Source organism: Gopherus evgoodei, chromosome 1 (assembly GCF_007399415.2).
Source record: "Gopherus evgoodei ecotype Sinaloan lineage chromosome 1, rGopEvg1_v1.p, whole genome shotgun sequence".
Classification (NCBI taxonomy): domain Eukaryota; kingdom Metazoa; phylum Chordata; order Testudines; family Testudinidae; genus Gopherus; species Gopherus evgoodei.
This window is the reverse complement of record NC_044322.1, coordinates 6110243-6137383: the sequence shown is the minus strand read 5'-3', so window position 1 is coordinate 6137383 and position 27141 is coordinate 6110243. Positions and strand designations below refer to the sequence as shown.

Genomic DNA, 27141 nt, shown 5'->3' with positions numbered 1-27141 from the left:
GGCTGGGGAATCCACAAACCCTGGTTGGAGGCCTAGGCTATGCATGGGCCCTGAGAATGAGACCCACAAAAGCCAGCACACTGGGGGGGGGGTAGTCTTCCAGACTAGCCAATAGCAGACACTGATGAGAGGGGTGTGTCCTAAGCCCGACCTGTCTCAAGAGTTAGGCACCTATGTCCAAGCTGGATGGAGGCACCTGTCTGTCCTTGTGATTCACCGCTGGAAACCCCTCTTCTGGACGCAGGTGCCTAAGCAGTTTCTAGCAAGAACAATAGCGGTGCACTTAACTCCACACAAAATGGCAAGGGAAGGGCTATAAGCACATAAATTCCTTTGTGGATCTGGGTCTAACTCTTCGGTGTTAGTGATCTCAAGGATGTAGGGAAAGTGGTAGTGGGCACCATCTTTTTCTAGACACGAATGTGATTTTAAGATGACCGTGCTCCTTTAATCTCTCCCCCATGAAGACCGCAACACTGTTTTCACATCTGTTCTTTCCTTTTATTGAAAAAAAAATCTTTTAGAAAAATGACAGTTTATACCAGGGACACAACTGAACAGAATCTCAATACGAAATATGCCAGTTGGACAAACATGAAGGACATTTACAGCTCTAAAAATGCCATTGCTTTTATTTTTCCACCTTGTCGATAAATCTCATGCTCTAACATACAGAAGCAGCATATTTGCAGTCTTGATATTTTTCCCTTCCAATAGATAAAAGGATTTGATATAAAAATCGATCCCACCCACCCACTCCCCAATCAGATAAATATAAAAATAAAGAAAACACTTGTTTGTGAATGGACAGAGTTGTTTTACATAAAGGTTTTGTCCTGAATTCCTAACAAAGATTCACTATGAAAAGGATAAAATGAAGTCAGCGAAATGTGAATGCTAAAATCCCCCAAACATTGCATGGCACAGAGCTACATACTATAAAGCACTGCCAGGTAAAAAAGGAGGAAGTTAATACAGCACTGAGCAAAAACCTCCCTCCTAAAGGTCTTTGACAGGTCAAATGTCATCCAACATCATCTCAAAAGTGACAGAGCAACCTGAAAGGCAGGTTAAACACTGCAACCACACAGATCAAGACAGTCTGTAGCTAGGCATTAGCTTCAAGATCTCGGATCGAAGTTTTAAAATCCTGCTTTATCCAGAATTAAATAGGATTTCAGGACAAAAACAGAGGCAAGTAACATTCTTTGCTATTTCACTTTATTTATTGGTATTAATTTAGCATAATCCACGTAGGAAGATAGCCATTGGAATAGTTATTTTGTTTTTCTTTCCGTGGCCAAACTGTCATGAAGCTTGGAGATTTCCGGTTCGTAGGCCTCCATGACCAATGTTCCATTGTCATCAAAGAATTTAGCAATAGATTTGGTGAACTCTGCTTCTCTCGGCTGTTTTGTTTTCCCGCTGATGAAAGTCAATTTCAGGGTGTATTTGTCATCAAACCTTGAAGGGACACAGAAAGAGAACCCGAGTCACAGTTTAGAGGGGGGCTGCTCAGATTTGGCACAGCTGAGTGGCTACATTGGGCTGAGAGCCTAGCAGTCAAAAGAACACCCTGAATTTGAACAAGTGTCACATGCTGCAGCAACCCTCATCTTCACCACAGGCGTACAGCCCAGGTCCCAGCATGCAATGCTCTACCTTCTATGCACAAAGATGCTGCAACATGCAGTATCAGTAAATTATAACTCAATATTAAAGGATTTTTTGTAATGCTCTTTTTGAGGTTAGAGCTTTCTGAAATTAACATTAAGAGTTAAAATAACCAATAAAATTCAAACTTCTCCATGGCTGTTGATTGCTCTGACTGTACTGCTATTTTAATTCTAACAGGGTGAAACTGACACAGATGTTAATGGACAAGCTCTTGAATTGTAAGCCTGCTTTTTGGTAAGTATCAATATGCATTTAAGAGGCAGTTTTGCTTGAAATTAACTTGTTTTACATTTCCTTCCGACAAATAAGTCCTGGAGTTGTAGGAGAGATTCTAGTCTCCCCAAGCAACTAGCATTAACCTTATTTCTTTTTCGGTTAAGTTGCTGAAATGACACAGTGATAATAAAAACCTAGGCAGAAAGGCCCATTCATTCCTGAGTCTGCAAACAGACAAAATTAAGTGATTTCTTCACGTCAGTAAAGATCAATCTCTCCATGTCACAGTGGACCTGACTTCCTGAAAATGGCAGCGTCCGTGCTGTGAGATTAGTTCAACAGCCATGGAAGATTTCCACGTGTTTCTAGGTGTTGTTTTTTTTTTAAATATGTATCTATATGATCTTTTAAGGAAAACTGTGTTTTTAAGTCAAAGATGAGGCTGAGTGGGCCACATAATGCCTCCGTATTTTAAATGACATGAACCAATTCCATGTAAGCATTTCCTCTGCCCTTAAAAGTGAACTAACATTGCTCCCACTCCCTCCCTCACCCACTTCCTTCCTGCTCTGCTTTCATTGTTTCAGTTAATAAAATGCTTGTGTGTCCAAAAGTCTGACAGTTTTATACTTTAATTAAAATATATTTTACAGGCCAGGAATAGAAAGCACAATTAAAACACAAACAGGGAGCCAACCATCTCTCCCTATATGCGTGCATATATATATGTATGAATAGCCATGTGTCCCATCTCTTTTGGTGTCATATCTGACAGCAGCCAGTACCAGATGTTTTAAAGATACAGGATTCCTAAATTTCTTCCTAACCCATCAGTCAGTGATTGGTTTATGCCTGAAGCATGAGGGTTTATATTGCTTATTCCTTTAGCCTATCTAAGCTAACTCTTTCTTCATTTAAAAAGTTTCCTTTTTGAATCATAATAAACTCTGGGGTCTCATGAGTTCCATATGTTAGTTACAGGAGACAGAAAACTGTATACTGCATACAAATTTTGGCCATCTCAAAACTAAAAATCATGACAGGAGCTAAAGTAAAAACAACTAAATGTCCAATACTGCAGTCTGCATTCATGCAAATAGAGTTAATGGGTCTGCTTTTCTAAAGGATGAAGAATCAGGCCTAAGTGACTAAAGAAAGAAGGAGTTGACTTAAAGAGCAACAAGACATAACTTGGCTAATGGCTTACAAAAGGGGACGTAACGACTTACAAATACAGAACCTAAAGGGGTGCAATACAGAGCGGTGGTTCTCAACCTTTTTGGGCTCAAGACCCGTTCATAAATGTTTATGGCCTGTCGCTACCCAGTAAATAGTCTAGGGGTGGAGGTCCTGGAATGGTTTCCGTCGTGTCCTGCCCCCGCCCCCGGTTGGGTCCTGCCCGGCAGTCATCCCACAGTGGCAAATCCAGTGCTGAGAGGCTGGCTGGGCTTGGCTCTCCGCTTTGGGCGTTGCATCCAGGGTTGCAGCGCTGCTCAGGTTTGGCCCACCCCCCTGACTGCACCAAATTTGTTTGTGTGGAGTTGTGATCTAGCTCCTCCAGTTGCAGTGCCACTGACTCAAATTTGGCCGTCAGAACCGGGCAGCTGAAGACTGGCAACTGCTGGCCAGGCCTCCAGCTCTGAAGGTATCACTGCCATCAGCAGCAGTGCAGAAGTAAGGGTGGCAATACCATACCGGCTACAGGGCTCTATCAACAGGCTGAGAAAACAGTGATACAGAGAGCAGAAAATATCTGGGGTGATTCCATGTGGGTACTAACAGCAACAGAGCACAGGGAGAAAGACAGGCTCTACGGAAGCAGGTCTCAGACCATTCAGGGCTTTTGATAGAACCAACACTTTGAATACTGCCTATAAGCCAATTGGGAGGCAATGCAGTGCATGGCACAGATGTAATATATAACTCTTTGCATAAGACTTATACCACACCAGCCATGTGGCTCCTGTGCTGCTCTGAGTAAATCTGCACAGAGAAAGGTGACAGACCCAATAGGAAGCAGAAATGACATTCCTGCCCCTCAGTAACTACAGTAAGTAGGGAAATCACAGGCCTCAGCAAGGCGTGGATGTTCTGTCATTATGGTCCTTTGGTAACTGTGGTTCTAGAAGCAACGATACCTTTTTAGACTGGAGGAAAGTTGCCAGATGTCATCAGGGTCCATCCCTGCAGGATCCTTTCGATGTGCTACCAGGAAAATGCTCTTCTCCTTGTATGAGGTATAGATGGTCAGGATTCCCATCATCACAAAATAAGTTCGGGAAAGTTAAAGAAATTAAGGGAATACGAGAGCCATGCAACAGTAACAAGTAGGACACGTGAACAATGGAATGCATACAAATAAATGATTGATCGCTACACAGCGTCTAGGGTATTTAATTGCTTTTGACAAGATCATTTAGAGCTCGTTTTTGGTTGACTTTTTATTAGTATGAACAAGCCCACACTACCCCCATGAGACTATCTGCACAATTCAGAGGCATTGCTGTATATACAGAGAAATGCTACACCCTTTACCCATCACTCTGGACATGGTATCCTGAATTGTCTGCACTAACTAACTCCTATAGCCAAACAGCAGCAACAAAGTCACAGAATGACAGAATATGTTGCTGAGGGAAAAAAAAAATCAGAATGAGAAAAGTTACTCAATACTTCAGATTTACTAACTGTTCTCTAAATGTAACTGACATTTATACTGTGGCCTTTTCCCAACTTTTATGCTGCCTGTTATTCCTTGATGGCAGCCCCTGACAATTGCTCCTGCTTGCCATTTCACTCCCAGCACCCAATCTGTAGTATCAGAGGAAAGAGCAGGTGCTATAGGAGTCTGTTTACAGAAATACATGTTTCTCATGCTAAAATATTGAGGAAGTGGACTTGGATGTTAAAATAAAATACTAAAGTAGAAACCCAGTAAGTCCCACTGTCTGTGAAATTCAGATAGGACCTATCAATTTTACTTCTATGCCTGCTAAAAGAGGGAAAGACAATTATGGATTTTTTTTTTATTTATTTTTTTTTTACACTTGTTGGGGGAAGACAAACACACGTCTTAAACCTGCAGCACACAGGAAAGGATATGATACCACACAGAAAGCGAGAACAGGTTTAGATTCAGGAAAGGGATGAAGATAATCCCAAATCAAAGCCACGATGGCAAAGAGACAGGAGACTGTGCAGATGATGAGGCGGCCATCAATCAAACAGAAATTCTCCACATACTTGTACTTTTCCAGGAGAACCTGATGGGAAAGCAAAGAGCCCAGTTTACTGTACACTTGGCTACTTTTACAGATGGCTTCCACAGACAACTTAAATTAATTCCTATAGATGCACAAATTTTAACTGAATAATTCAGATGATTTTAATTGAAGTATCAGAAAGGGGAAAACCAATTCAAATCCAGGAGCATCACAGAAACAACAATAAATGTGGTGAGAATGCTGCAACTTTAGATATTTTTATATCTAATTTAAATAGTCTTTAAATGTACATATGTTCTTTAAACTTTTCACTGACATGAGTAAAAGCCATTTTAAGCCTAATTAGTCAATTTTATTAATGCAAAATGACATAGTAATTGAGTTGGAAGCATCTAAGCAAGCAAGAGATTTCTGAGTCATCCACAGCTCTAGGAGGAGACACTCAGGGTATGTCCACACTACCCTGTGGGGTAGTGATCGATCTATCGGGGATTGATTTATCGTGTCTCATCTAGACACGATAAATTGATCCCCGAACGTGCTCCCCGTCGACAGAACTCCACCAGGGCGAGAGGCGGAAGTGGAGTCGACAGGGGAGCCGTGGCTGTTGATCATGTGCCGTGAGGACGGGAGGCAAGTCGAAATAAGATATGCAACTTCAGCTACGAGACTAGCATAGCCGAAGTTGACGTATCTTACATCGACCTCCCCCTCTCCCCCTCGTGTAGACCAGGCTTCAGTAGGAGTCTGATCCTGGAAACATCTGTGTGCAGATCTGTCATTGACTTTCATGAGAATTCTGTACAGAGCGAGGCTCCAAGGTGGAATCCGTGAAGGGACTCAAGTGTTGCAACACTGAGGGCACCTAGAAAAAAATCCCGGGAGCAACAGTGCAACCCCTCTAGCTGGGTTAGGCACCTAGGCTCCCTATATGATGAACAGGGAGAGATAGGCACCTAAGAAAGACGATTCACCAAAGCCAGCCTGCTAGGTACAGAACCACCTAAATCAGCCTAGTTGGGGATTGGTCCTGCTTTGAGCAGGGGGTTGGACTAGATGACTTCCTGAGGCCCCTTCCAACCCTGATAGTCTATGATTCTATGCCAACCAGAGGGGGAGGAGGGGGGTGCTAAGCCCTGCCCTGCTCACAGATACAGGCTCCTAAGTCTGGGCTGCAGGGAGGCGCCCAGTTCTGCTTGTGATTCAGAAACCTGGAGAAGACAGGTGTAAATTGTGTGCAGGACTTGAAACAAAATGGCCAAGGAGGGGAGGGCGAGGAAGAGGACCTCCCGTACAACCCATTAGCCTAGTGGCTAGGGTACTCCCCCAGGATATGGGAGACTCCTGGATCATGTCCTTCCTCCTCCTGAGGGGAAGATGGGATTTAAACAGGGATCTGCCACCTCTCTGGTGAGTGCCATAACTACTAGGCTACACAGGCATTCTAATTTGGTCACTGGCCCAATTAATATTGAAGTATTCCATTGCTTAATTCAAGTGGAACAACTTCAGGAGGAGACATTGAGGAAATCACAACAGAATATCCCATAGCCTGCTAGCTAGAGCACTCACCTGAGAGGTGGCTGCTCCCTGTTCAAATCCCTTCTCTTGCTAAGGGTGGTGGGATGACTTGAACTGGGGGTCCTCCACACCATGGGTGAGTACCCTATCCACTAAGCTAAAGGTTATAAGGGAGGTCTTAGCCACCCCTGGCTGTTTTGTGTGGGCACCTCAGGTGAGTTCGATCTGGAAGGTGTGCTCAGAGGTTGCCAACAGGATTGGGCCCTCGCACATGACTTAGGGGACCAAACACCTGTCTTTCCTGGTTTGTGAAGGGCTTTGGGGCTGAAGTGTGGATAAGCCTCCAAATACCTACCATGAAGAAACAGTGCATATGTCCAGGAAGGAAACAGGCACCCAGGTGCCTAGAGTGATGCAGCAGTGAGCATGCCCAGAAGGAAAAAACTTAGATGCCAAGTGAGTTTAGGCATCTACTGGGTTAGGCAGCAGCCAAGTGGGAGTTTTGTGCCTCACAATAGTGCCTAAAAATGGAACTTAGGCACTTAAGTACCTTTGTGGATCCCACCCGCAGCGATTTCAAAAGGCCCCAAAAAGTCCATCAGGAGGCTAGCAGTCAGTCAGGCAGCCAGAATTTACCTTTTTGGCAGAATCATCCAAAGAATTTTTCACAGCTGATCCATCCCACTTGTCAATTTTTACTGGTTTGTCATCAATCCTCCACTGCAATGCAAATTGAGAAATTAAGTCACTTCCAAGCACTTGGCATGTGTAAATATTTTATTTGTTTCTATACTGAATAGGAAGATAATAGCAAATGATAGCTCAAAACCAAACTCAAAGGAAGTGCTCCATGGCAAGTATCTGTATATGAACAACTGTCCAAAGATTAACAAAATCTAGTACCTATTACACAATTGCGCTGCAATACTGTAAGTGGATTGCACCACAATTCAACATGACGTTAGACCTTCCACCCAGGCTTTTTTCAAAGCAGACTTCAGATTTAGTAGATTTTATTGTTGTGACCATGATATTCCAAGTTTTAAAAAGGTTTAATCTGATGAGTCTCAAACAGCGCTGTAGAAATGATTCCGTAAAATGACAATTTAAAATGGGGAGTGATTTCAATTTCAGTTCTATGCTTGCCTTTATCAATAGATGCTACTGCCAGTGATAGGAATTTTAATGATGTTAATTCTTTTCCATCAAATCTTCCAAAGTACTTGCATTTGCTATGAAAACTCTCTCTCTCACACACACACACAGTGACTGCCAACACAGGTGATATTTGGAGGGGAGGGGGGGAATCAGGAATCTCATGAGGACAATTTAATGGCACGTACAAAAAAAGAAGAAATGACAAGCTTCTCACTCAGACCCTAGACCAGCAGTTCTCAAACTGTGGGATGGGACCTTAAAGTGGGTACCAACCCCATTTTAATGGGGTCACCAGGGCTGGTGTTAGACTTGCTGAGGCCCAGGGCTGGAGTCCCACCACTTGGGACTGAAGCTGAAGCCCAAGCCTGACCGCCTGGGGCCAAAGCCAAAGCCTGAGCGCTTCAGCCCTGGGCAGCTGGGGCTCAGGTTACAGGTCCCCCACCTGGGGCTGAAGCCCTTTGGCTTTGCCCTCCCCCCCCTTACCAAGGGCAGTGGGCTTGGCTGAGCTCAGACTTCAGTCCCCCCACTCCTGGAGTCATATAGTAATTTTTGTTGTCAGAAGGGGGTTGTAGTGGAATAAAGTTTGAGAACCGTGCTTCAGACAGATTTTTTAAGAAAACAAGGACAAAAATAATCCCCACTCCTTTAACCCAGCTATATGCTGGCCATCTAGCCACTTGGCAGTGTGAGCTAGTGGAAAAGAGCACTGGACTGAACTCTGGAGACCTGGATGCTATTCCCAGCTCTGCCACTTGTGAGCTGAATGGCCTTGGGCAAGTTACTTAGCTTCTCTGTTTCCCCCTATGTAAAACGGGGACAATGACTTTGACCTCCTTTGTAAAGCGCTTTGAGATCTACTGATAAAAAGTGCTATGTATGAATTGCGTATTATTATTACATTCAAATTTTCCACAAGTTATCGCCCAGAGATGCGACCCCATTGCTTATGATGGACCAAGTATGACTGCATGTGTGTAATGAAAGAGTTAACTCCCTCCCTAAAGTTCATAAAACTCGTAGCAATATCTGTCTTACATTCATTTGGCAGTACTGCTTTGAGCTGTGTGTATTTTAAATGGCCTGATATTTCGATGGGACTCAGACCACATACGTTAGACCCTGATGGGGAAATAATACAAGTTCAGAATATCACTAAGGTGAAGTTCACAAGATGGTTTACCGATTTAGTGCCAGAGGTGCACATTTCTCTCTCAGGTTAAAATAAACTATTTTTAAAAAGATGTTTGCCCTGATTTACTTCTACAGGCACTGAAAAATCATCATACAATTCTGCTCTGAGAAACACAGGCATGAATCGCTGAATGCCTAAGAAACTTCAGCAAATGTGCGAGTGCAGGAGCTAATTTTACAAGGCAGAGTAGTAATGGGCCCTTTGTATTTAACTCAAAGGGCCAGTAGTGAACACAGCCCTTGTTTTGGGGTAAGTTTAAAATAGAAGATATTCATGGAAGGCCACTGGACCCCGATTTTTATAGCAATGCTAAGGTTAGTATAGAATGAATCATAGCTGAGAAAACCTTTTCCTACAGATTATAATGGCATACGAGTCAATGATTTTTAGATCATTTAGATCACCTTCCATATTAGATCACCCACGGGGATTTAGTTGAACACATCTGTTGGGGGGGGGGGGAGAGAGAGGGGAAAGTGAAAAAGGTTGAGGGGGAAGGATTTCTGATTTTCTTTCTAATAACTAGATTGGTAGCCAAACCTCGAGTAAGCTTCACATCCCCATATCACCTCTGAGTCCCTCCATCCCTCCTTCTCTGTTGGCAGAAAGAGAAACCAAAAGGATCAAGAAGAAAATAATTCAAAATGTCATGCCTGCACACAAGCATTTCCTATGCAACCTTCTCCAGAAGATCAAGGCTCCATTTCTCAATTGGGGAGTGGGGTGGTGGGGTGGTGGTGGTGGTGGAGGAATCCAAAAGATTTGTGGGAAGTTACTTGCCTACACGCAGTTGTATTTTCATTACTAGAGCCTTAAAATGTATTACTGTTCCAAAAAGAAATTACATAAAAAAGGCAGCTTCTTATGCTACAGATCTGCTGTGTGTCACACTCAAGTGTCAAAAATAAGTTACTACTGTTAGACCTGCAGAGTCACCATAGACTAGCTTGATCCTATTCTGTTGCTGATGTACAGACTAGAACTGTGAACGGTCAATTGCAGGACCCTGTTCTATCCTCTATTACACCCATAGAACCCAATGGAACCAACAGTGTTACAAATAGGCAGAAGTGTCATTTGACCTGCAGAATCTTTGTTACTCGTGATGAAATACAAGAAGAGAGGCTGAATTTTCAGGGCTGATAGAAAAACTAGCTTTTTATTTGTGAAACTGAACAAATTTGATACAATAGGTAACTTCAACAAGCCATATAAAAGTCTCTTTTTGGAACTGATCTGCCTGCTTTGAGATGAACTGTGAAAAATCAGAGAAATTCTCAATTATATCTGTGCGCCCTTTATTAAATTAACGGAATAAATATTTTAGCTACAGAATTGCTTCACATTTCTGAAGCAACACTATTGCTCAGTGCTTTAGTAACCGAGTGCCTCAAATTAATGAATTTTGCCTTAACCCAGTGGGTTAGGATTTACCCCACTTTTACTCTCTCTCTCTTTTTTTTTTTTTTTTTTTTGCTTTTTTGCATCAGTGTAGCTACCCCCATGCCAACCCTAGAAAATGCACAGTAGTTTGTTCAGGACGCAGCAGCAATGGAGAGGTCCTGCTGACAGGTGGTAATCTCTTCTAGAGGCTAGGTACAGGAGAATCTCAGAGTTACTAACACCTTGGGAATGGAGGTGGTTCGTAACTCTGAGTAAAACTTTATGATTATTCTTTCAAAAGTTTACAACTGAACATTGACTTAATACAGCTATGAAACTTTACTATGAAGACGAGAAATGCTGCTTTCCCTTTATTTTTTAGTAGTGTAGGTTTAACATAGTACTGTACTGAATTTGCTTTCTTTTTTGGTTTCTGCTGCTGCCTGACTGCATCTTCTGGTTCCAAATGAGATGTGTGGATGACTGGTCATTTCATAACTCTAGTGTTTTGTAACTGAGGTTCTACTGTACTTTTATGCTTCCACCCCTCCCAGTACCAAAGTGCTTATAGTAACACCAAGACTCATTTGAGTAAACTACCACGTTAATCCTTCCTCAAAGCTCACTCCCGCATCTCAGCAAGTCAACACACACAAAATATACCCCATTATGGAAGGAATTCAACATGTTCACATGTCAGAATTAAGTCAGTGCATGATCTTTATCTTAGTCCTTCCTTGCCCCTTTCACCCGGTCATTCTTATTTTATTAGATTGGGGCATTTTTAAGAGAGTGAACTTGTCTTGTCACATATTTCTAGGAGGCACACAGCACATGTTGGGGTGCTGCAGACATAAATAATCAGATATCTTGCAAGGTCATCCCGGGATAAGCAAGGATCTTCCTGCACAAGTTGCTCCAATAAAAGCCGTTTGTATACTATATGCAACCCACAGCCTTCTGTGACAAGGACTGAGTGAAAGTGACACCCAAGTTCTTAAACCACCTCACTGCCCGGAAGCAAGTTTCCTCAACAAGCAAGGGGCATAAATGAGGAAACAGCAGATACTCTCTCTTATATTTGGAAGTAATTTCACCAATGGGCCTCTACTACATGGAACAACCGGGGACCTCAGATCAGCCCTCAAAAGATGGTATATGTCAAATCCCTAAGGGATGACAGCATGTCACCACCACTAATTGACTTCCACTTACACTACAACATCAAAAGAGAGGCTTTCAGACCTTGAGGGTGGAACGAACACCTGCATGTTTAAGGATGGCTGGCACCCTCTCCTCCACATGAGGTTAAGTAGCCAAGAGGAACAAGTCAGCATTGTATGTAGACTATGATTGTAATAAAACTATTTCAACTCAACTAGAGAGACAGTCTGTCAGGTTGTGGCTATCAAAATCAAAACGGCTGGACCTGATCTAGCTTATCTTCCAAGATGAACTGCAAGCCCTATTAATGTAGCATGACAGTATGGAGTAGTCAGTATGCATAGTACCCAGAAAAGTTCTACCTGACAGTATATTTATGACACACTAGAAGTGTGCAAAATATTTGTCCTTTGCCATGGCATACCTCCTGACCTCAGTCTTAGCTCTTCTGTAAATCTGAATACAAACCCTTTGTAATCAAAGATATTCAGACACCAGTAGTTCTCCAGATATAGCCTCACCAACACGTACCCCAACTGCTCTGCTCCCTGAGATCATCAGGTTTCATTAAAGCTATCTAAAGCATCCCAGAATCAACATGGCTGAGAAAGAACAGGTCTCAAGTAAGAGTGTGTGCATGCATGCAAACAGAAATCCTGAGGAGGATACAGCAGATTATAGTTAGGGTTTCCAACAGATTCAATGCACTGTTAGTGAATGACTCAGTTTCTGCACCAACTGGACAGTCACCATTTCAGAAGATAAAGATATTTATATTCCCCAGCACACATTGGCTTTGGTTGCACTTTAAATAACCACAATTAAGTGCTTACCAAGCACATTGAAAATAATGAGGATACTTCCAGAAAGCATCATACTAAAAACCACAAACCGCTGCCATTTGAAATCCGAAAATTAAACACATTTGCTTGCAGCAAGAAACCTGGAAGTATTTAATTTAAAAAACCCACATTGTTCATGGCAACAGTTAACACAAGAGATGATTGCAGCTCTAAAAACCTACAGCCTACAGGATATCTTGATCTCAAACTTGACTGTCTCATTCCAGGTCAAGTCAAAGCTGGTGCAGAGAAAGCGAGAAATAAAGAGGCAAACACCTTGCCCTTCAAAACTGGGCTGAGATCACCAAACTCACTTCATATTAATAATCATATGCATTAGGCCAGATTGACACTACAAACTTTTCCCAGTATAGCTATATCTGTCAGGAGTACAATGAGGTACAATCTGTAATTGACAAAACTGTGCCAGTAAAAGACCCTAGTGTGGACACAGCTTATACCAGCAAAACTCGCACTTTTGCCAGCAGAGCTTATTTTGCTCAGAGTAAGGTGGTGGTGGTGTGCATTTGGAATAAGCAATGCTGACATAAGCTGAAGTCATACTAGGAGCGCTTTGCTGATCTTGTATAGCTGTACCAGCAATATGATCCTAGTGTAGACCGGCCTTAGTTTCCTATGTTTTGTTACTTCTGCATTTTACTTCCTACCATATGCTGCACATGCCAGGCAAAGACACAACAATGAAAAGGAACAAAGCAGAGGGACTAGCTATAGCTGTCCATTATTTCAAATCTGCATTTACAGAACCACACCTCTGTGCTGAGTGGATTCCGATAGCAAAATGCTCCATGAACCAGGGTTGATACTAAAGAGTGCCTGGAGAGGAGCATGTTAATTGCAAAATGTGATATTGGCAGCAGAGGGCTTGCCTGAGCCAAGAGCCCTGTTTCGATGCTCACATGTGGCACATATGTGCTAAAAGCACCACTTCAATGTACATAGGTGAGGAAGCCTTATGGGACCAAAGAGCCCCCCTCCTATATTCACAGTGGGGAAAGGGGATCACATATGGGTGGAAAAAGCCCTACTTCAATATTCAATAGCTATGTAGAGGTCTCTTGACACTCAGATACAGGGTGTGAACGATGTTCTTCTGGGAGGGTGTGGGTGCCAGGACTCCTGTGCTGAGGGTCACAGGACCAGCCCCAGATGAATGCCTGTGCCCCTGTATCAGGGCTCATGGGAGGTAATGCTCTAAGGGCCCAGGGCTCCCACCTTGGGGTTCAAAGGGGAGAAAGCGTGCCAAGATCAACCTGTGCCCAGTGAGGGGGATCCCTGGGGAACACAGGAGTTGGCTGGAGGGGGGGCAGGGAGCAGCCTGCAACCAGTGAGGGGGATACCTGAGGGGGGGCAGAGGAGGCAGGTCGGGGGGGACAGGGAACAGCCTGCATGAGCGAGGTACGAGGGGGAGTGGGGCAGACGAGGCAGCTCTGGCAGGCAGGGATCAACCTGCACCCAGTGAGGGGGATGTCCGTGGGGGGGTGGGGGGCAGAGGAGGCGGTTCGGCAGGGCAGGGAGCAGCCTGCACCCAGTGAGGAGGATGCCGGGAGGGGCAGAGGAGGCAGCTGTGGGGGGCAGAGGAGGCAGCTGTGGGGGGCAGAGAGTAGCCTGCTCCTAGTGAGGAGAATGCCGGGGGTGGAGCAGAGGAGGGGCTGTGGGGGGCAGGGAGCAACCTGCACCCAGTGAGGAGGATGCCGGGGGGGCGGGGGTAGAGGAGGCGGCTGTGGGGGGCAGGGATCAGCCTGCACCCAGTGAGGAGGATGCCGGGGGGGGCAGAGGAGGGGGCGGTGGGGGGCCGGGAGCAGCCTGCCCCCAGTGAGGGGGATGCTCCGGGGGGGGCAGAGGAGGGGGCTGTGGCGGGCAGGGAGCAGCCTGCACTCAGTGAGGGGGATGCCGGGGAAGGGGGGCAGAGGAGGGGGCTGTGGGGGGCAGGGAGCAGCCTGCACCCAGTGAGGCGGATGCCGGGGGCGGGCAGAGGAGGGGGCTGTGGGGGGCAGGGAGCAGCCTGCCCCCAGTGAGGAGGATGCCGGGGGGGGCAGAGGAGGGGGCTGTGGGGGGCAGGGAGCAGCCTGCCCCCAGTGAGGGGGGTGGCACAGGCGGTTCTGGGCGGGGGCCAGGGATCAGTTCCGGGTGTCCCCCGCCCATGCCCGCAGAGGCGCCCCGGGGGGAGGGGCCTGGCCCGGGCTGCAGCGCCAGAGCCAAAGGCCCATGGTCCCAGCCGCGGGGCGCCCGAGCCCGCCTTCCCCTCCCCCAGCCCGCTACCTTCTCCAGCAGCCCGTTCCTGCCGCCCTTCGCCGCCATCTTCTCTGCTCCCTCCACCCCGCCCCCTCCCGCGGCTCGGGGCGACCTGTGCGCCAGCGATTGGCTGCGCAGAGGAGCCGCGCGCGGGCTGACGGGATTTCTAGCACGTCTGCCGCCAAAGTATATTACAGCTTCCGCCGCTTGGGGCACGTGGCCGGAAGCGCGCGAACCGGGGCATCCTGGGATGCGTAGTTTTTTTTTGCGTTGCCTGAGCTGTTAGAGCCCTCGGGAGCGTCTCTGTTGCTATGGCGACTGAAGGGGGAAAAGACAACATGGCGGCTGGCTTGTGGGCCTGGTAGCCGGCGCGCGGAGACCCGCCAGGGGCTGACGCCCCCCAGGACGATGGCGAGGGAAGCACAGGTACTAGCGGCACCCCCAGGGGAGAAGTGGGGTGAGAGGGCCCCGCGCAGCGTCTTACCGGCGGTTAGGCTAAAGGCCTCGCTAGGAACGTGAGGACCAAGAACTCTATGATTTTAACTTGGCTCAAAGGCTTCGCCCCACTGGGGACTCCCAGCTAAGTCAGGCCGCAAACCCCACTGGGACCTCCCACTAACCAGGTGCTGACTCCACCCTACCATGTCCCTGTTGTGTATTTGGTTGTCATGGTGTTTGTTCCTATGGCAACTGAGTTAGATTATTAGGGGATAGCCCAGCCAGCTTCGGCCGGTTAGGCGAGCTCTGTGTCTGTAAATAAATGGTAGTTTTGTTACCTGTCTGGCCTCAAGTGATTTCTTCCTAAACCGGCTGCCCCCAAGGATACAACAAGTGGCGACGATGGATGGGATTCCGGTGCTGCTCCAGTAACAGAAGGAAGAAGTCAAGGTAAAGAACAAACAAACAAAAAGCTGCTTGTTTGCACTGACTGTGAAAGTGAAACTAAAAACCATGGCTCCTCTGACCGGGCCACTGGAACCTTTTGATGAGAATATAGTGCAGTGGCCTGTGTATACTGAGCGTTTTGAGCTTTTTGTTATTGCAAATGACATTACAGAAGCAAAGAAAGTGCCAATATTCTTAAGTGTAGTTGGGGCTAAAACCTACTTCCTGCTATGCAGCTTACTACACTCTGGCAAGCCTGAGACTAAATCTTACAGTGACATTGTGGAAATCCTGGGGTCCCATTTTTCCCCAAAACCACTGGTAATTGCTGAAAGATATCGGTTCCACAAAAGAGACCAAAAAGAAGATGAAACAATTGTACAATTTGTAGCAATTTTAAAAAAGCTAGCAGAACTCTGTGAATGTAAGGAGATGTTAAATGATGCTCTGCGTGACAGGTTAGTGTGTGGCCTCTACAGTGAAGCTATACGGAAGCACCTACTGATAGAGGCTCAACTTACATTACAGAAGGCTGTTGCTATTGCTGTCTCCATGGACCTGGCTACAAGGGAGGCGCAATACATCAGTGCATCCCCTAAGGTGCAAAAAGTGTCACAAGAACCTACCCACAAAACTGCGCAGAGTCAGGAATGTTACTGCTGTGGTAAGCCGGGTCACGAGGCATCAGAATGCTGGTGTAAGGATCTGGTGTGTTGACGCTGTGGCAAAAAGGGATACATTGAGTGTGCCTGTAAACAAAAGAAAAAGAGGCCTGTGGTCTGGCCGACAAAAAGAGGAACCCTGCATACCCTAGAGGAGACCCAGGATGATCAAGGTGACACGTCATCGCAAGAGGAAATGCCACTGCATTTGGCAGTAGGCTCACATGAATACTGGGTAACCCCGCTGTTGGATGGCAAACCTATACGCATGGAACTGGACACCAGTGCAGCCATCTCACTGGTCTCCGAGACTGTGTATAAAGAAAAGCTACAGCATCTTCCACTTAAGGCAACAAAAATGGTTCTGAAGACATATATGGGAGAAAGTGTGCCCATGTTGGGCACTATTGATGTTAAGGTGGAGCTCAACGGACAGGCTGCTAAATTGCCACTGTTTGTGGTGACAGGTAATTACCCAGCCTTAATGGGTAGGTCTTGGCTTGGGAAGATTCAGCTGAACTGGGCAGAAGTGCACCGGATGACTAAAGAAGAAACCAGTCTAACCCCTATACTAAGGAAACATGCTGCTGTTTTTGGAGAGGATCTGGGAAGCATGAAGGGAATCACTGTGACATTGAACATTAAACCTGACAGTCCACCAAAATATCTGAAAGCCTGAACTGTTCCATATGCCATCAGGCCAAAAGTTGAAGCAGACCTGAAGCGTCTAGTCACCAATGGAGTCCTAATATCAGTTACCCATAGCCCATGAGCCACTCCTATCGTTCCAATAGTGAAGAAAGATGGCTCTCTCTGGATTTGCAGTGATTTTAAAGTCACTGTCAACCCAGTGTTGTGTGCAGAGCAATACTTGCTTCCCCGCATCGATGACCTCTTCGCAGGCCTGGCTGGGGGACAAAAGTTCAGTAAGATTGATCTGAGTCAAACATATTTACAGATGCATGTCGATGAAAAGTCCCAAGAGCTGTTGACTATTGTGACTCATAATGGGCTTTATCGATACTGTCGCCTACCCTTCGGAATAACGTCTGCTCCCGCCCTGTTCCAGAGGGCTATGGACCAGATCTTGTGTGGCTTGTCAGGAGTTCAGTGCTATCTGGATGATATCCTGGTCACTGGAAGGAATGAAGAGGATCACTTAAAGAATTTAGAGGTTACCCTACAAAGACTCAAAAAGTATGGCCTATGAGTTCGCAAAGACGAGTGTGAATTCTTCCAGCCCTCTGTTGAATATTTGGGACACATCATTGATGCTGCAGGTCTTCATAAGGCCCCTGCAAAAGTTAAGGCTATTGTGGAGGCTTCCCACCTCAAAATGTAAGCCAACTGCGCTCGTTTCTAGGACTACTGAACTATTATGGAAAGTTCATCTCACAGTTAGCCACACTGCTAAAACCACTTCACAAGCTCCTTGGGCAGAACAAGGCCTGGAAGTGGACTGAAGCCTGTGATGTTGCATTTAACAAAGCTAAGGATGCATTGCTAAATTCTGAAGTTCTAAAGCACTTTGATCCATCCTTACCCCTACAATTGGCCTGCGATGCCTCCCCTTATGGAGTGGGAGCAGTCACGTCACACTTTATGCCTTCGGGAGAAGAGAGACCTATTGCTTTTGCTTCACACACTCTAAGCAAAGCAGAAACTAACTACGCCCAAATTGAACGTGAGGCATTAGGAATTGTTTTTGGAATTTGGAAGTTTCATCAGTACCTGTTTGGGCGGAAGTTTACTCTTCTCACAGATCATCGACCTCTGACGTCAATTTTTGGACCCTACACAGGCATTCCCCCATTAGCTGCTAGTCGTATGCAGTGTTGGGCATTGTTACTTTCAGCACACACATATGAAATCAAATATCGGAAATCCACTCTGCACGGCAGTGCAGATGGCCTCTCAAGGTTGCCTTTGCCGGTCAAACATCAAGATAGCACCCAAAAGGAAATCTTCTACTTTGAACAGGTAGAGAATACACCCATCACTGCTACGCAGATAAAGAAGGCAACTTGCGTTGACCCAGTATTGTCCCAAGGTATGGACCTGGTGATGCATGGAAAATCTCGACAAACCTCTCCGGTCTCACCCGACCTTGTTACCTACATGTCCAGGAGGACAGAGTTATCGGTCCAATCTGGATGTTTGTTGTGAGGGAGACGAGTCATTATTCTACCACCACTGAGATCACAGATGTTAGAACAGTTACATTCCGGTCACTGTGGAATAGTGCGCATGAAGGAAATTGCACGAAGCTATTTTTGGTGGCCTGGATTGGACAGTGTTATTGAAGAGAAGGCAAAAGCTTGTATGTCATGTCAGGGTGTGAGGAATGCACCCCAGTGGGCACCCCTACATCCATGGGACTGGCCTGAAAACCCGTGGCAACCTATTCACGTTGACTTTGCTGGCTCCCTTGAAGGACTCACGTTCTTGGTGGCAGTAGATGCCCATTCTAAATGGCCAGAAGTCTCTATAATGCAGTCCACTACTGCAGAGAGTATTATCCAAAAACTATGGGGACTCTTTAGTCGTTTCGGTCTGCCAGAACAACTTGTGAGCGACAATGGACTGCAGTTCGTCTCTCAGGAGTTTCAAAATTTTATGAAGGCAAATGGTATATACCACATCACTTCAGTACCATATCATCCATCCACCAATGGATTAGCTGAAAGATTTGTGCAGACAATGAAACAAGCTTCGAAATCAGCAAGGGGACAACACTCCATTCAAAAGCGTCTGGATACCGTCTTACTTTCCTACAGAAACACCTCATTTTACGACCAAGGCATCCCCGGGCTTTCTAATGATAGGAACGCACTTCCTTTGATCTGCTGAAACCTTCTGAACCCCGACAAATTGTGCAACATCAGCAGCAATATCAAGTCATCAGACGGGCACCCAGAGCAAAAGACTGAAACTTTAGCTCGGGACAGCCAGTTTTGTCTTGGAATTATACTTCCGGAGCTAAATGGGTCCCTGCCACGATCATCACTCAAACAGGACCTGTTTCCGACATGATCCGGACTGCAGAGAATCTTACCTGGTGGCGACATGTAGATCAGCTGTTGCCAGGTCATGCCAGTCCTCAGGACACATCTGCAGTTGAGTGGTCTGACTTCACCTCTTCTGGTGAGACACCGAATCACGAATCACCTGTTCCTGACTGTTCTCCTCCATTACTGCCGACTCCTTTGCCCAGCACGAACTGATACCACCCACTCACCCATTCATGCTGCGGACCCTGAGCCCATGGTACTTTCGGGTGCAACAACACCAGCAGTTCACCGTAATCCACCTAGAGACAGAAGGCCTCCTCATCGGCTGGATCTTTAGCTAGGGCGAACCCACGCTTATGGGGCAAAATAATCCCCAGGGTTTAGCTGGGAATGGAGGCAGTCTACCCCCCTTCTCTAGACTGGTGTGTGTTTTATTTAGGGGATGTTCTTATAAGCAGGGGAGGAATATGTTGTGTATTTGGTTGTCATGGTTTTTGTTCCTATGGCAACTGAGTGAGATTATTAGTGGATAGCCCAGCCAGCTTCGGCTGGTTAGGTGAGCTCTGTGTCTGTAAATAAATGATACTTTTATTAGCTGTCTGCTCTCTGGCCTCAAGTGATTTCTTCCTAAACCAGCTGCCCTCAAGGATATAACAGTCCCCCACTGGTACCTCCCACTAACCAGGTGCCGACTCCAATGTACCACGTCCCCCACTGGTACCTCACGCCAACTAGGCGCCGACTCCATCGTACCATGTCCCTCACTGATACCTCACACTAACCAGGTGCGGACTCCATCGTACCACGTCCCCCTCTGGTACCTCATGCCAACTAGGCGCCGACTCCATCGTACCACGTTCCCCACTGTACCTCACGCCAACCAGCTGCCGACTCCATTGTACCACGTCTCCCACTGGTATCTCACATCAACCAGGCACCGACTCCATTGTACCACATTCCCCCAATGGTACCTCACGCCAACCAGGTGCCGACTCCCCCTGCACTGCGTCCCCCACTGGTACCTCACACCAACCAGGTGCCGACTCCATCATACCATGTTCCCCCACTGGTACCTGACGCCAACCACATGCTGACTCCCCCGCTCTGCATTCCCTACGCCAACCAAGCGCTGACTACACCACAGTGCATCCTGCACTGGTACTCCAGCCAAACCATGCACCGACTCACTTGCGCTGGGTCAGCCACTGGTACCCCATGCCAACCATGCACGGCATCCACCATGCTGGGTCACCCACATGTATCCCACACCAACCATGCGCCGACTCCCCTGTGTTGCATCCCCCATTTGTACCCCACATCAACCATGTGCAAACTCCACTGCACCTCCTCTCCTACTGGTATCCCATCCCAACCACTAACTGCATCCACCATGCCGTGTCCTCCATGGTACCCCATGCCAACCACGTGCCAACTCCCCTGCGTTATGTCCCCTACTCATACCCCATGCCAAACATGTGCATCCCCCACTGGTATCCCACGCCAATTTCACTGCACTGCGTCCTCTACTAGTATCCCATGCCAACCATGTGCCAATACTCTCGTGCCGCATTCCCCACTTATACCCCACACCAAACATGCACTGACTCCACCGCGCCGCTTCCCCCACTGGTACCCCACACCAACCACAAGCCAACTCCACTATTCTGCGTCCCCCTCTGGTACCCCATCCCAACCACGCGCAGACTTCACCATGCCGTGTCACCCACTCGAACCCCACGCCAACCATGCACTGACTCCCCCGCATCGGGTCCCCCGCTGGTATCCCACGTGCCAATTCCCCCGCGCTGCGTCCCCCACTCATACACCGTGCCAAATACGTGGTGACTTCACCGTGCCTCATCCTCTGCTGGTATCCCTTGCCAACAGTGCACCAATTTCTCCGCTCCACATCCCCCACTGGTACCCTGTGCCAACCATGTGCCAACTCCACTGCGCCTCCTTCCCACTGGTATCCCATCCCAATCACATGCCATATCCACCACTTGTACACCGCGTTGCATCCCCTTCTGGTACCCCACACCAGTCATGCACTGATTCCCCCATGCCAAATCCCCAACTCATACCCCAAACCAAACATGTACACACTCCACCATGCTGTCTCCTCCACTGGTTCCCCACCCCAACCACACCCCAACTCCACCGTGCCTCCTCTCCTACTGGTATCCCATCCCAAGCATGCGCCGCATCCACCATACCATGTCCTCCACTGGTACATCGTGCCGTGTCCCCCACTTATACCCCGTGCCAACTCTACCATGCCGTGTCCTCCACTGGTTCCCCACACCAACCACATGCTGAGTCCACTGTGCTGAGTCCCCTATTGGTACCCCATGCCAACCCCCTCACTCTGCATATCCTGTTGGATCCCACGCCAACCACGTGCCGACCCCACCATTCCGCATCCCCTACTTGTACCCCACGCCAACCATGCACTGACTCCATTGTGCTGCATTCTCCACTGGTACCCCACATCAACAACACACCAATTCCACTGCACTGTGTCCTCCACCGATGCCAACCATGCACCGATTCCCCCGCACCATGTCCCCAACACCAAACATGCACCGACTCCATCGTGCCACGTCCCCCACTAGTACCCCATGCCAAACACATGCCCACTCCCCTGTGTTGCATCCCCTACTGGTACAACACGCCAAATATGCACGAACTCCACCACACCACATGCCGACTCCACCATGCCGTGTCCACCACTGGTACCCAGGCCAACCATGTGTTGACCTCCTTGCTCTGCATATCCCATCGGTATCCCAAACCAACCACGTGCCGACTCCACTGTGCCATGTTCCCCACTGGTACCCATGCCAACCACATGCCGACCCTGCTGCTCTATGTTCTCCATCAGTACCCCACACCAATCACGCGCCGACTCCATTATGCTGCATCCCCCTTTGGTAGCCCACACCAACCCCATCACGCCACATCTCCCCACTGGTGCCCCACGCCAACTCCTTCGTGCTTTGTCCCCATTGGCACCCCCACACCAACCACGGGCGGACTGCTTCGCACTGTGTCCTCTGTCGGCACCTCCACACCCACCAGGTGCCAACCTCACCATTTCCTTGTGTCCTCCATTGGTAACCAGTGCCAACTCCTCGTGCTGTGTTCTCCATCAGTATTCTATGTCAATAACATGCCAATGCCTCTGTGTTGCATCCTCCCATGCCAATGTCATGCTAACACCATTGCATTATGCTCCCACCATTGTCCCATACCAATGACACACCAACTCCACACCATTATGCTATGTCCTCTGCATTCGTATCTCATCCTAGCCACATGCTAATTCCATTGTGCCATGTCCCCCAAACCAGTATCCCATGCCAATGACATGCCGATTCCATCGCACTGTCCCCTTTGTTACCCCATACCAATAACATGCTGACTGCATTGTACTGTGCCCCCCCCAGTCAGCATCCTGTGCCCATGCTGTGCCAACTGCCATCATGTCACATTCCCCCAGCCACCCTGCCTCAGTATCTCATACTGATGGCACACCATTGGGCTGGCTCCTCACCAATCCTGCATGCCAGCACCTCCTTTAATGCCTTTATGCTACCTCAGCTCCATGCCCAGTGCTTGTGCCCCTTCAGTAGCTGGCTGACACTGTTACCATTCTGAGCACAATGGCCCTGCATTACCCATCAGAATCCCATGCTGATGTTGTGCCGGCTCCCATCACACGGTCTCATCTCTTTTGTAACTCACAGCAAAGCTCTGCCAGCCACCACCTCACCGCTTTACCCTGTCATGTCAATGCCACACCAGCCATCCTCACTCCTCCATCAAGTCACTGATTTAGGTGCTTAATGTCTGACACCCAGGTTTTGAAACGTTGGCCTGTGGGACTTGCTCAAGGCCTCAGAACATGAAGATAACAAAGGAAAGGGGTAAGAAAAGGGAGGCTGAGGGTTAAAGCAGAAAAATAATGGGAGTCATATTCTATCCTGAATCAAGCAAACACTCTGATATTTTAAAGATGGATTTAGCTGTCTATATTTAAGAACTCAAGTTTGAAAATTTTGGCTGTAATCTCTCCATCTCAGTTTACTGTTGTATATAAGAGTAGGTAATGCCTACCATGTCCCGCTTACAGGATTGTTTTGAGGATTTACTAGCTAACCTTTGTACAGTGCTTTGAGTAATATTATTAGCTGTGATAGTAAAAGTACCAGTGAAAGTGTTAACTGGTTTATTTGTGCCTTGATTGTCTTAGTAACTCTGCAGACAAGATGTCTACAACAAAGCTGTATAAACAGGACAATGGAAACAGTTATGCAACGAACTGCTTCCCTGCCAGAAACATTTTGCGCACAAGTGAAGAAGGTAACATTTTTTTGACAGCTAATAACTTTGTCACCCCGCAGTATAATAGCATGTCAGATTCCATTGAACTCCAATTGTTAAAGGCTTGGGGCCAGATCGTAAGCTGGTATAAAGCAGCGTAGCTCCGTTATTTTCAGTGAAGCTACGCTGGCTTAAACCACCTCCGAATCTGGCCTTTGGATTTATTATGTCTCTCCATCGCCCATATGTTAAAATATATGTTTTAAGAGATAAATCTCATTCACACTAGAAACTCTAGACACATACTTCAGTCTGTGGGCAAGAGTTCTTACATCTGCATGCACTTAATATGGGAAAAGTCACTGGGCCAAATTCAGCTCTGGTATAAACGACTTTTATGGGAACTGCACCCCTTTATGCCAAGGCTGAATTTGGTTAAATGTGATACTTTTAATTAGATTATCATCACAGACAGTGAGTCAAGTGTAACTGTCACTATAATGATCTGGGGAGGGGAAAACCAAAGAAAATAACTCATTTTTCATGACATGTATTTGCTATCATGTGCATGTCATGAATGTACACAATGCTGTACATTTAAGCCAAATGACTAAGAGTCCCTGCCCTTACAAGCTTAGTCTAGAACAGTGGTCTTCAACCTTTTTCGTCTGGTGGGCACCAGATGACGAGCCATGGAGGACCGTGGTGGCGGACGAGCATCCGCTGAAATTCTGCCAACAAGCTGCAGCGTCAATAGGCTTCGCCGCCAAAATGCCACCGACAAGCAGCATCATCTAGAAGCATCGCTGCCGAAAATCGGCATCATTTCAGTGGTGATGCCTCTGCATGATGCAGCTTGTCTGTGACATTTTGGCAGATGCTCGTCCACCGGCGCGGGCGCACTTAAATGCCCCAGTGGACGCCATGGCACCCACGGGCACCGCGTTGGGAACCCCTGGTCTAGAGTCGTGTGAACATGATAAATTAAGACTATGTCTGCACCCGGGAACTGACCATTGGTAATTAAACAGATGGGACATCATAAGGGTAGGGACTAATGGTGTTTTGTGTACACACTATTCATGCACTTTTAAGTTTTGCCTTGCACCCACATTTACACAGGAATATGCCATGTCAATTGCATCATCCTCTGGTTCTTTTACACAGTTCCCAGCACAGCTCCCTGAAGCAGTGGCTTCCGGGAGATTTTAAAAGGCCTTGTGGGAGCCCAGGGAATTGTAGAAGTCAAATTATTTCCTGGGAAAAGTCCCACAAGGTTCCGAGACATGGAGCCCTTTCCAAGTCCTTTTTGCCAAATGGAGGCCAAGAACAACACTCACCTTTTGCTTCTTACTCAGCCAGAAGGGTTTCTGCTGGAGCTTTTGGAAAGTAATTGGGATGCAGCTACGCTGGGAAAAGGACTTGGACATGGCACTCATTCTTGGAAGCTTATGGGAGTTTCTTGGGAAATATCTGGCCTCTTTCCCCTTAATTTTCCTCCTTGACACCCAGAAGGTCTTTTGAAATCTCTCATGAGCCACTGCTTCAGGGATGAGTGCTGGCTATTGTTAGGTATCCAGGTAACAATGCAGCTACAATGGTATGGAACAGCACTAGTATATATGTGCAGGGAAAAGCTGCATCTGAAACAGAGTGGTTAGTTAAACATTGCACCATTGGTACAGGCACTAGGGATGGCTTGCATATTCATTTACTAATTGTTCAATTCTGTAGCGCAGATGCAATTATTGAGTCAAAAGTTCTACTCCAGCTCTCTTTGGGGTGGTGCAAATCTGCACCTCCTGCTACTAACACATTCTAGCCCCTGGACTGTAAAGTGTTTTGGGCAGGGGCCATCTTTTTGTTTTGCATTTGTACAGCATCTAGCACAACAGAGTCCTGGTCCAGCACTGGAACTCCTAGATGCTATAGTGAGACACACAATAATGATCAGAATTTGTATTGTAAACAAGTACATTCTAAAATGATGTTTAAATGTACCTGAAAATGTTCAAAAACTTCACCTGATACAAAGTGGACAGTTGTATAATCTCTAGGGCTTCATTTTAATGAGGATTTCAGTAAGAATCACAACCTCATGACAGAGTAGGACAGGAACAGTACAGCTGTAGCCAGAGATGCAGGGAGCAGTGTATGTTCCTGTAGCAGGGTGGTCCCCTGTTCCTGTCCTGAAGGGCTTAAAACAGCCCAGAAGAGGGCTGGGCTGGGCAGGGTAAAACCCTGGCTGATTGGAGGAAGTGGCTGCAGCTGGGACCATGCCCCAAACTGAGCAACAGGGCCTTATAAGAAGGCCAGGGAAGCGAAGAGAAAACAGTCTCTGCCTGCCTGCAGAGGGAGAAGGGCCTGGCTGCAGGGAGCTAGAGACAAAGTACCTGAGTGGAGCAGGGCTGGGGACAGGCTGAGGAGCTGGGGAGCTCTAGAGCTCCAGCTTGGAAAGCCCCAGGCTCCGGCCTAGCATTAGGCTAAAAGGTACTGGGGTTGCAGAGGGCAGCCCAGGGGTAGGCCAAGGGAGCAGGTCCAAACCCTCCTTGCCAGTGATGAGTAGGCTGATACTGCAGTCTGCCCCAGGGTGTGGGGCTAGGCGATGACTGGCAGTAGCCATACACTGAGGTGCGGTGGGGATAGTGGGTGGGGGTTCCCTGGGGAGGGGAGACCCTGAGAGAAAGGGGCTACTGCAAGGGGGCAGCACCCCATGTAAAAGGGCACTGGGTCCAGGGAGGGACACAGGGGCCAGAGGACAGGCGGACCACTGGCCTGCAGAGGGCACTCCAGAGCTGGTATGAGCTAAATCCCAGGAGTCACCAGCAGGAGGTGCCGCAGAGGTGAGTCCGCTCCTCTACAGTCCCCTATTTTTGTTTTTAGCTATGTCCTATATATTTTGTGGGATTGTTTTAGTTGAGTCGATATCCATGAAATACTTTGAAATTACAGGAAAAAATTCAGGATTTACGTAAAAAATTCAGGATTTACATAAAAACAGTAGTAAAATTCTGCTTTTCTGTGTCTCTGGCTACAGCCTTGATATTTCTGTCCTTATCTGACAATAGAGTTGCCCCCTTGATTAATTATTTTATACACAAATATTTTATAGAAAGATCATTTTTAAAAAACAGTGATTTAGCCATGTTTTAGATCAAATCAAATGCCGAAGTGTCTAGCACACTGTTGGTACTGCACAAACACATTCTTTGCTTACTTTGATGTCTATTCCTGTCTTGTACTTCCTTATGCCAGGGGCTGGTCACTGGCTGGTGGCTCACAGAGCTGCCCAGAAGACCAAGTTTGAAGCAATGATCTGTGCGAAATCCCTTCAAGAGAAAGTAGGGGGGACCCCACAGTACATGGAAGAGCTCCAACACCATGGATATACAGATGAAATGATTCAAGAGAATATCCTAGATGGGCCATTTCTGGTGAGTGCAAACCTAACGGAATGAGGCAAAATACTTGTAAATTATACTCTGCAGTTACATAGCACTTTTAAGCTCTCGAAGTGCTTTCCCAGCTAACTGAGGAAGCATCACAATGGTCTTGAGAGGGAAAGTCTAAGCATCTGGTTTGAAATACCTTGGTGGTCTTGTTACTAGTTTCCATTAGTATTGG

General features: G+C 47.1%; 2 protein-coding genes across 2 annotated transcripts in view; one reads left to right on the top strand and one right to left on the bottom strand.

Moving 5' to 3' along the window:
* Positions 1 to 479: 479 nt before the first annotated feature.
* Positions 480 to 14769, bottom strand: SPCS2 (signal peptidase complex subunit 2). The gene is made up of 5 exons (XM_030556827.1): positions 14661 to 14769; positions 7275 to 7358; positions 4996 to 5156; positions 4032 to 4166; positions 480 to 1464 (listed from the first exon to the last, which is right to left on the bottom strand). Exons 1-5 carry the CDS (start codon positions 14697 to 14699, stop codon positions 1278 to 1280), a joined length of 606 nt encoding a protein of 201 aa, XP_030412687.1. The 5' UTR covers positions 14700 to 14769; the 3' UTR covers positions 480 to 1277.
* A 169-nt stretch (positions 14770 to 14938) lies between these two features.
* The window catches only part of XRRA1 (X-ray radiation resistance associated 1), a 47633-nt gene continuing 35430 nt past the window's right edge, over positions 14939 to 27141 (top strand). The window contains exons 1-3 of the mRNA XM_030556813.1: positions 14939 to 15059; positions 23447 to 23556; positions 26773 to 26951. Of these exons, the coding sequence (XP_030412673.1) occupies positions 23463 to 23556; positions 26773 to 26951 (273 nt within the window). The 5' untranslated portion in view covers positions 14939 to 15059; positions 23447 to 23462. The remainder of the gene's footprint in view (positions 15060 to 23446; positions 23557 to 26772; positions 26952 to 27141) is intronic.

What these genes read in the sequence shown, in the direction of transcription:
- SPCS2 (XM_030556827.1), bottom strand. Translation starts at nt 14,699, where the DNA reads ATGGCGGCGAAGGGCGGCAGGAACGGGCTGCTGGAGAAG. An exon ending in TGGATGATTCTGCCAAAAAG is followed by an intron (nt 5,157 to 7,274) that starts GTAAATTCTGGC and finishes CTTTCCCATCAG; the next exon opens with GTTCTCCTGGAAAAGTACAA. An exon ending in CTTTCCTCCAGTCTAAAAAG is followed by an intron (nt 1,465 to 4,031) that starts GTATCGTTGCTT and finishes TGTCCCTTCAAG; the next exon opens with GTTTGATGACAAATACACCC.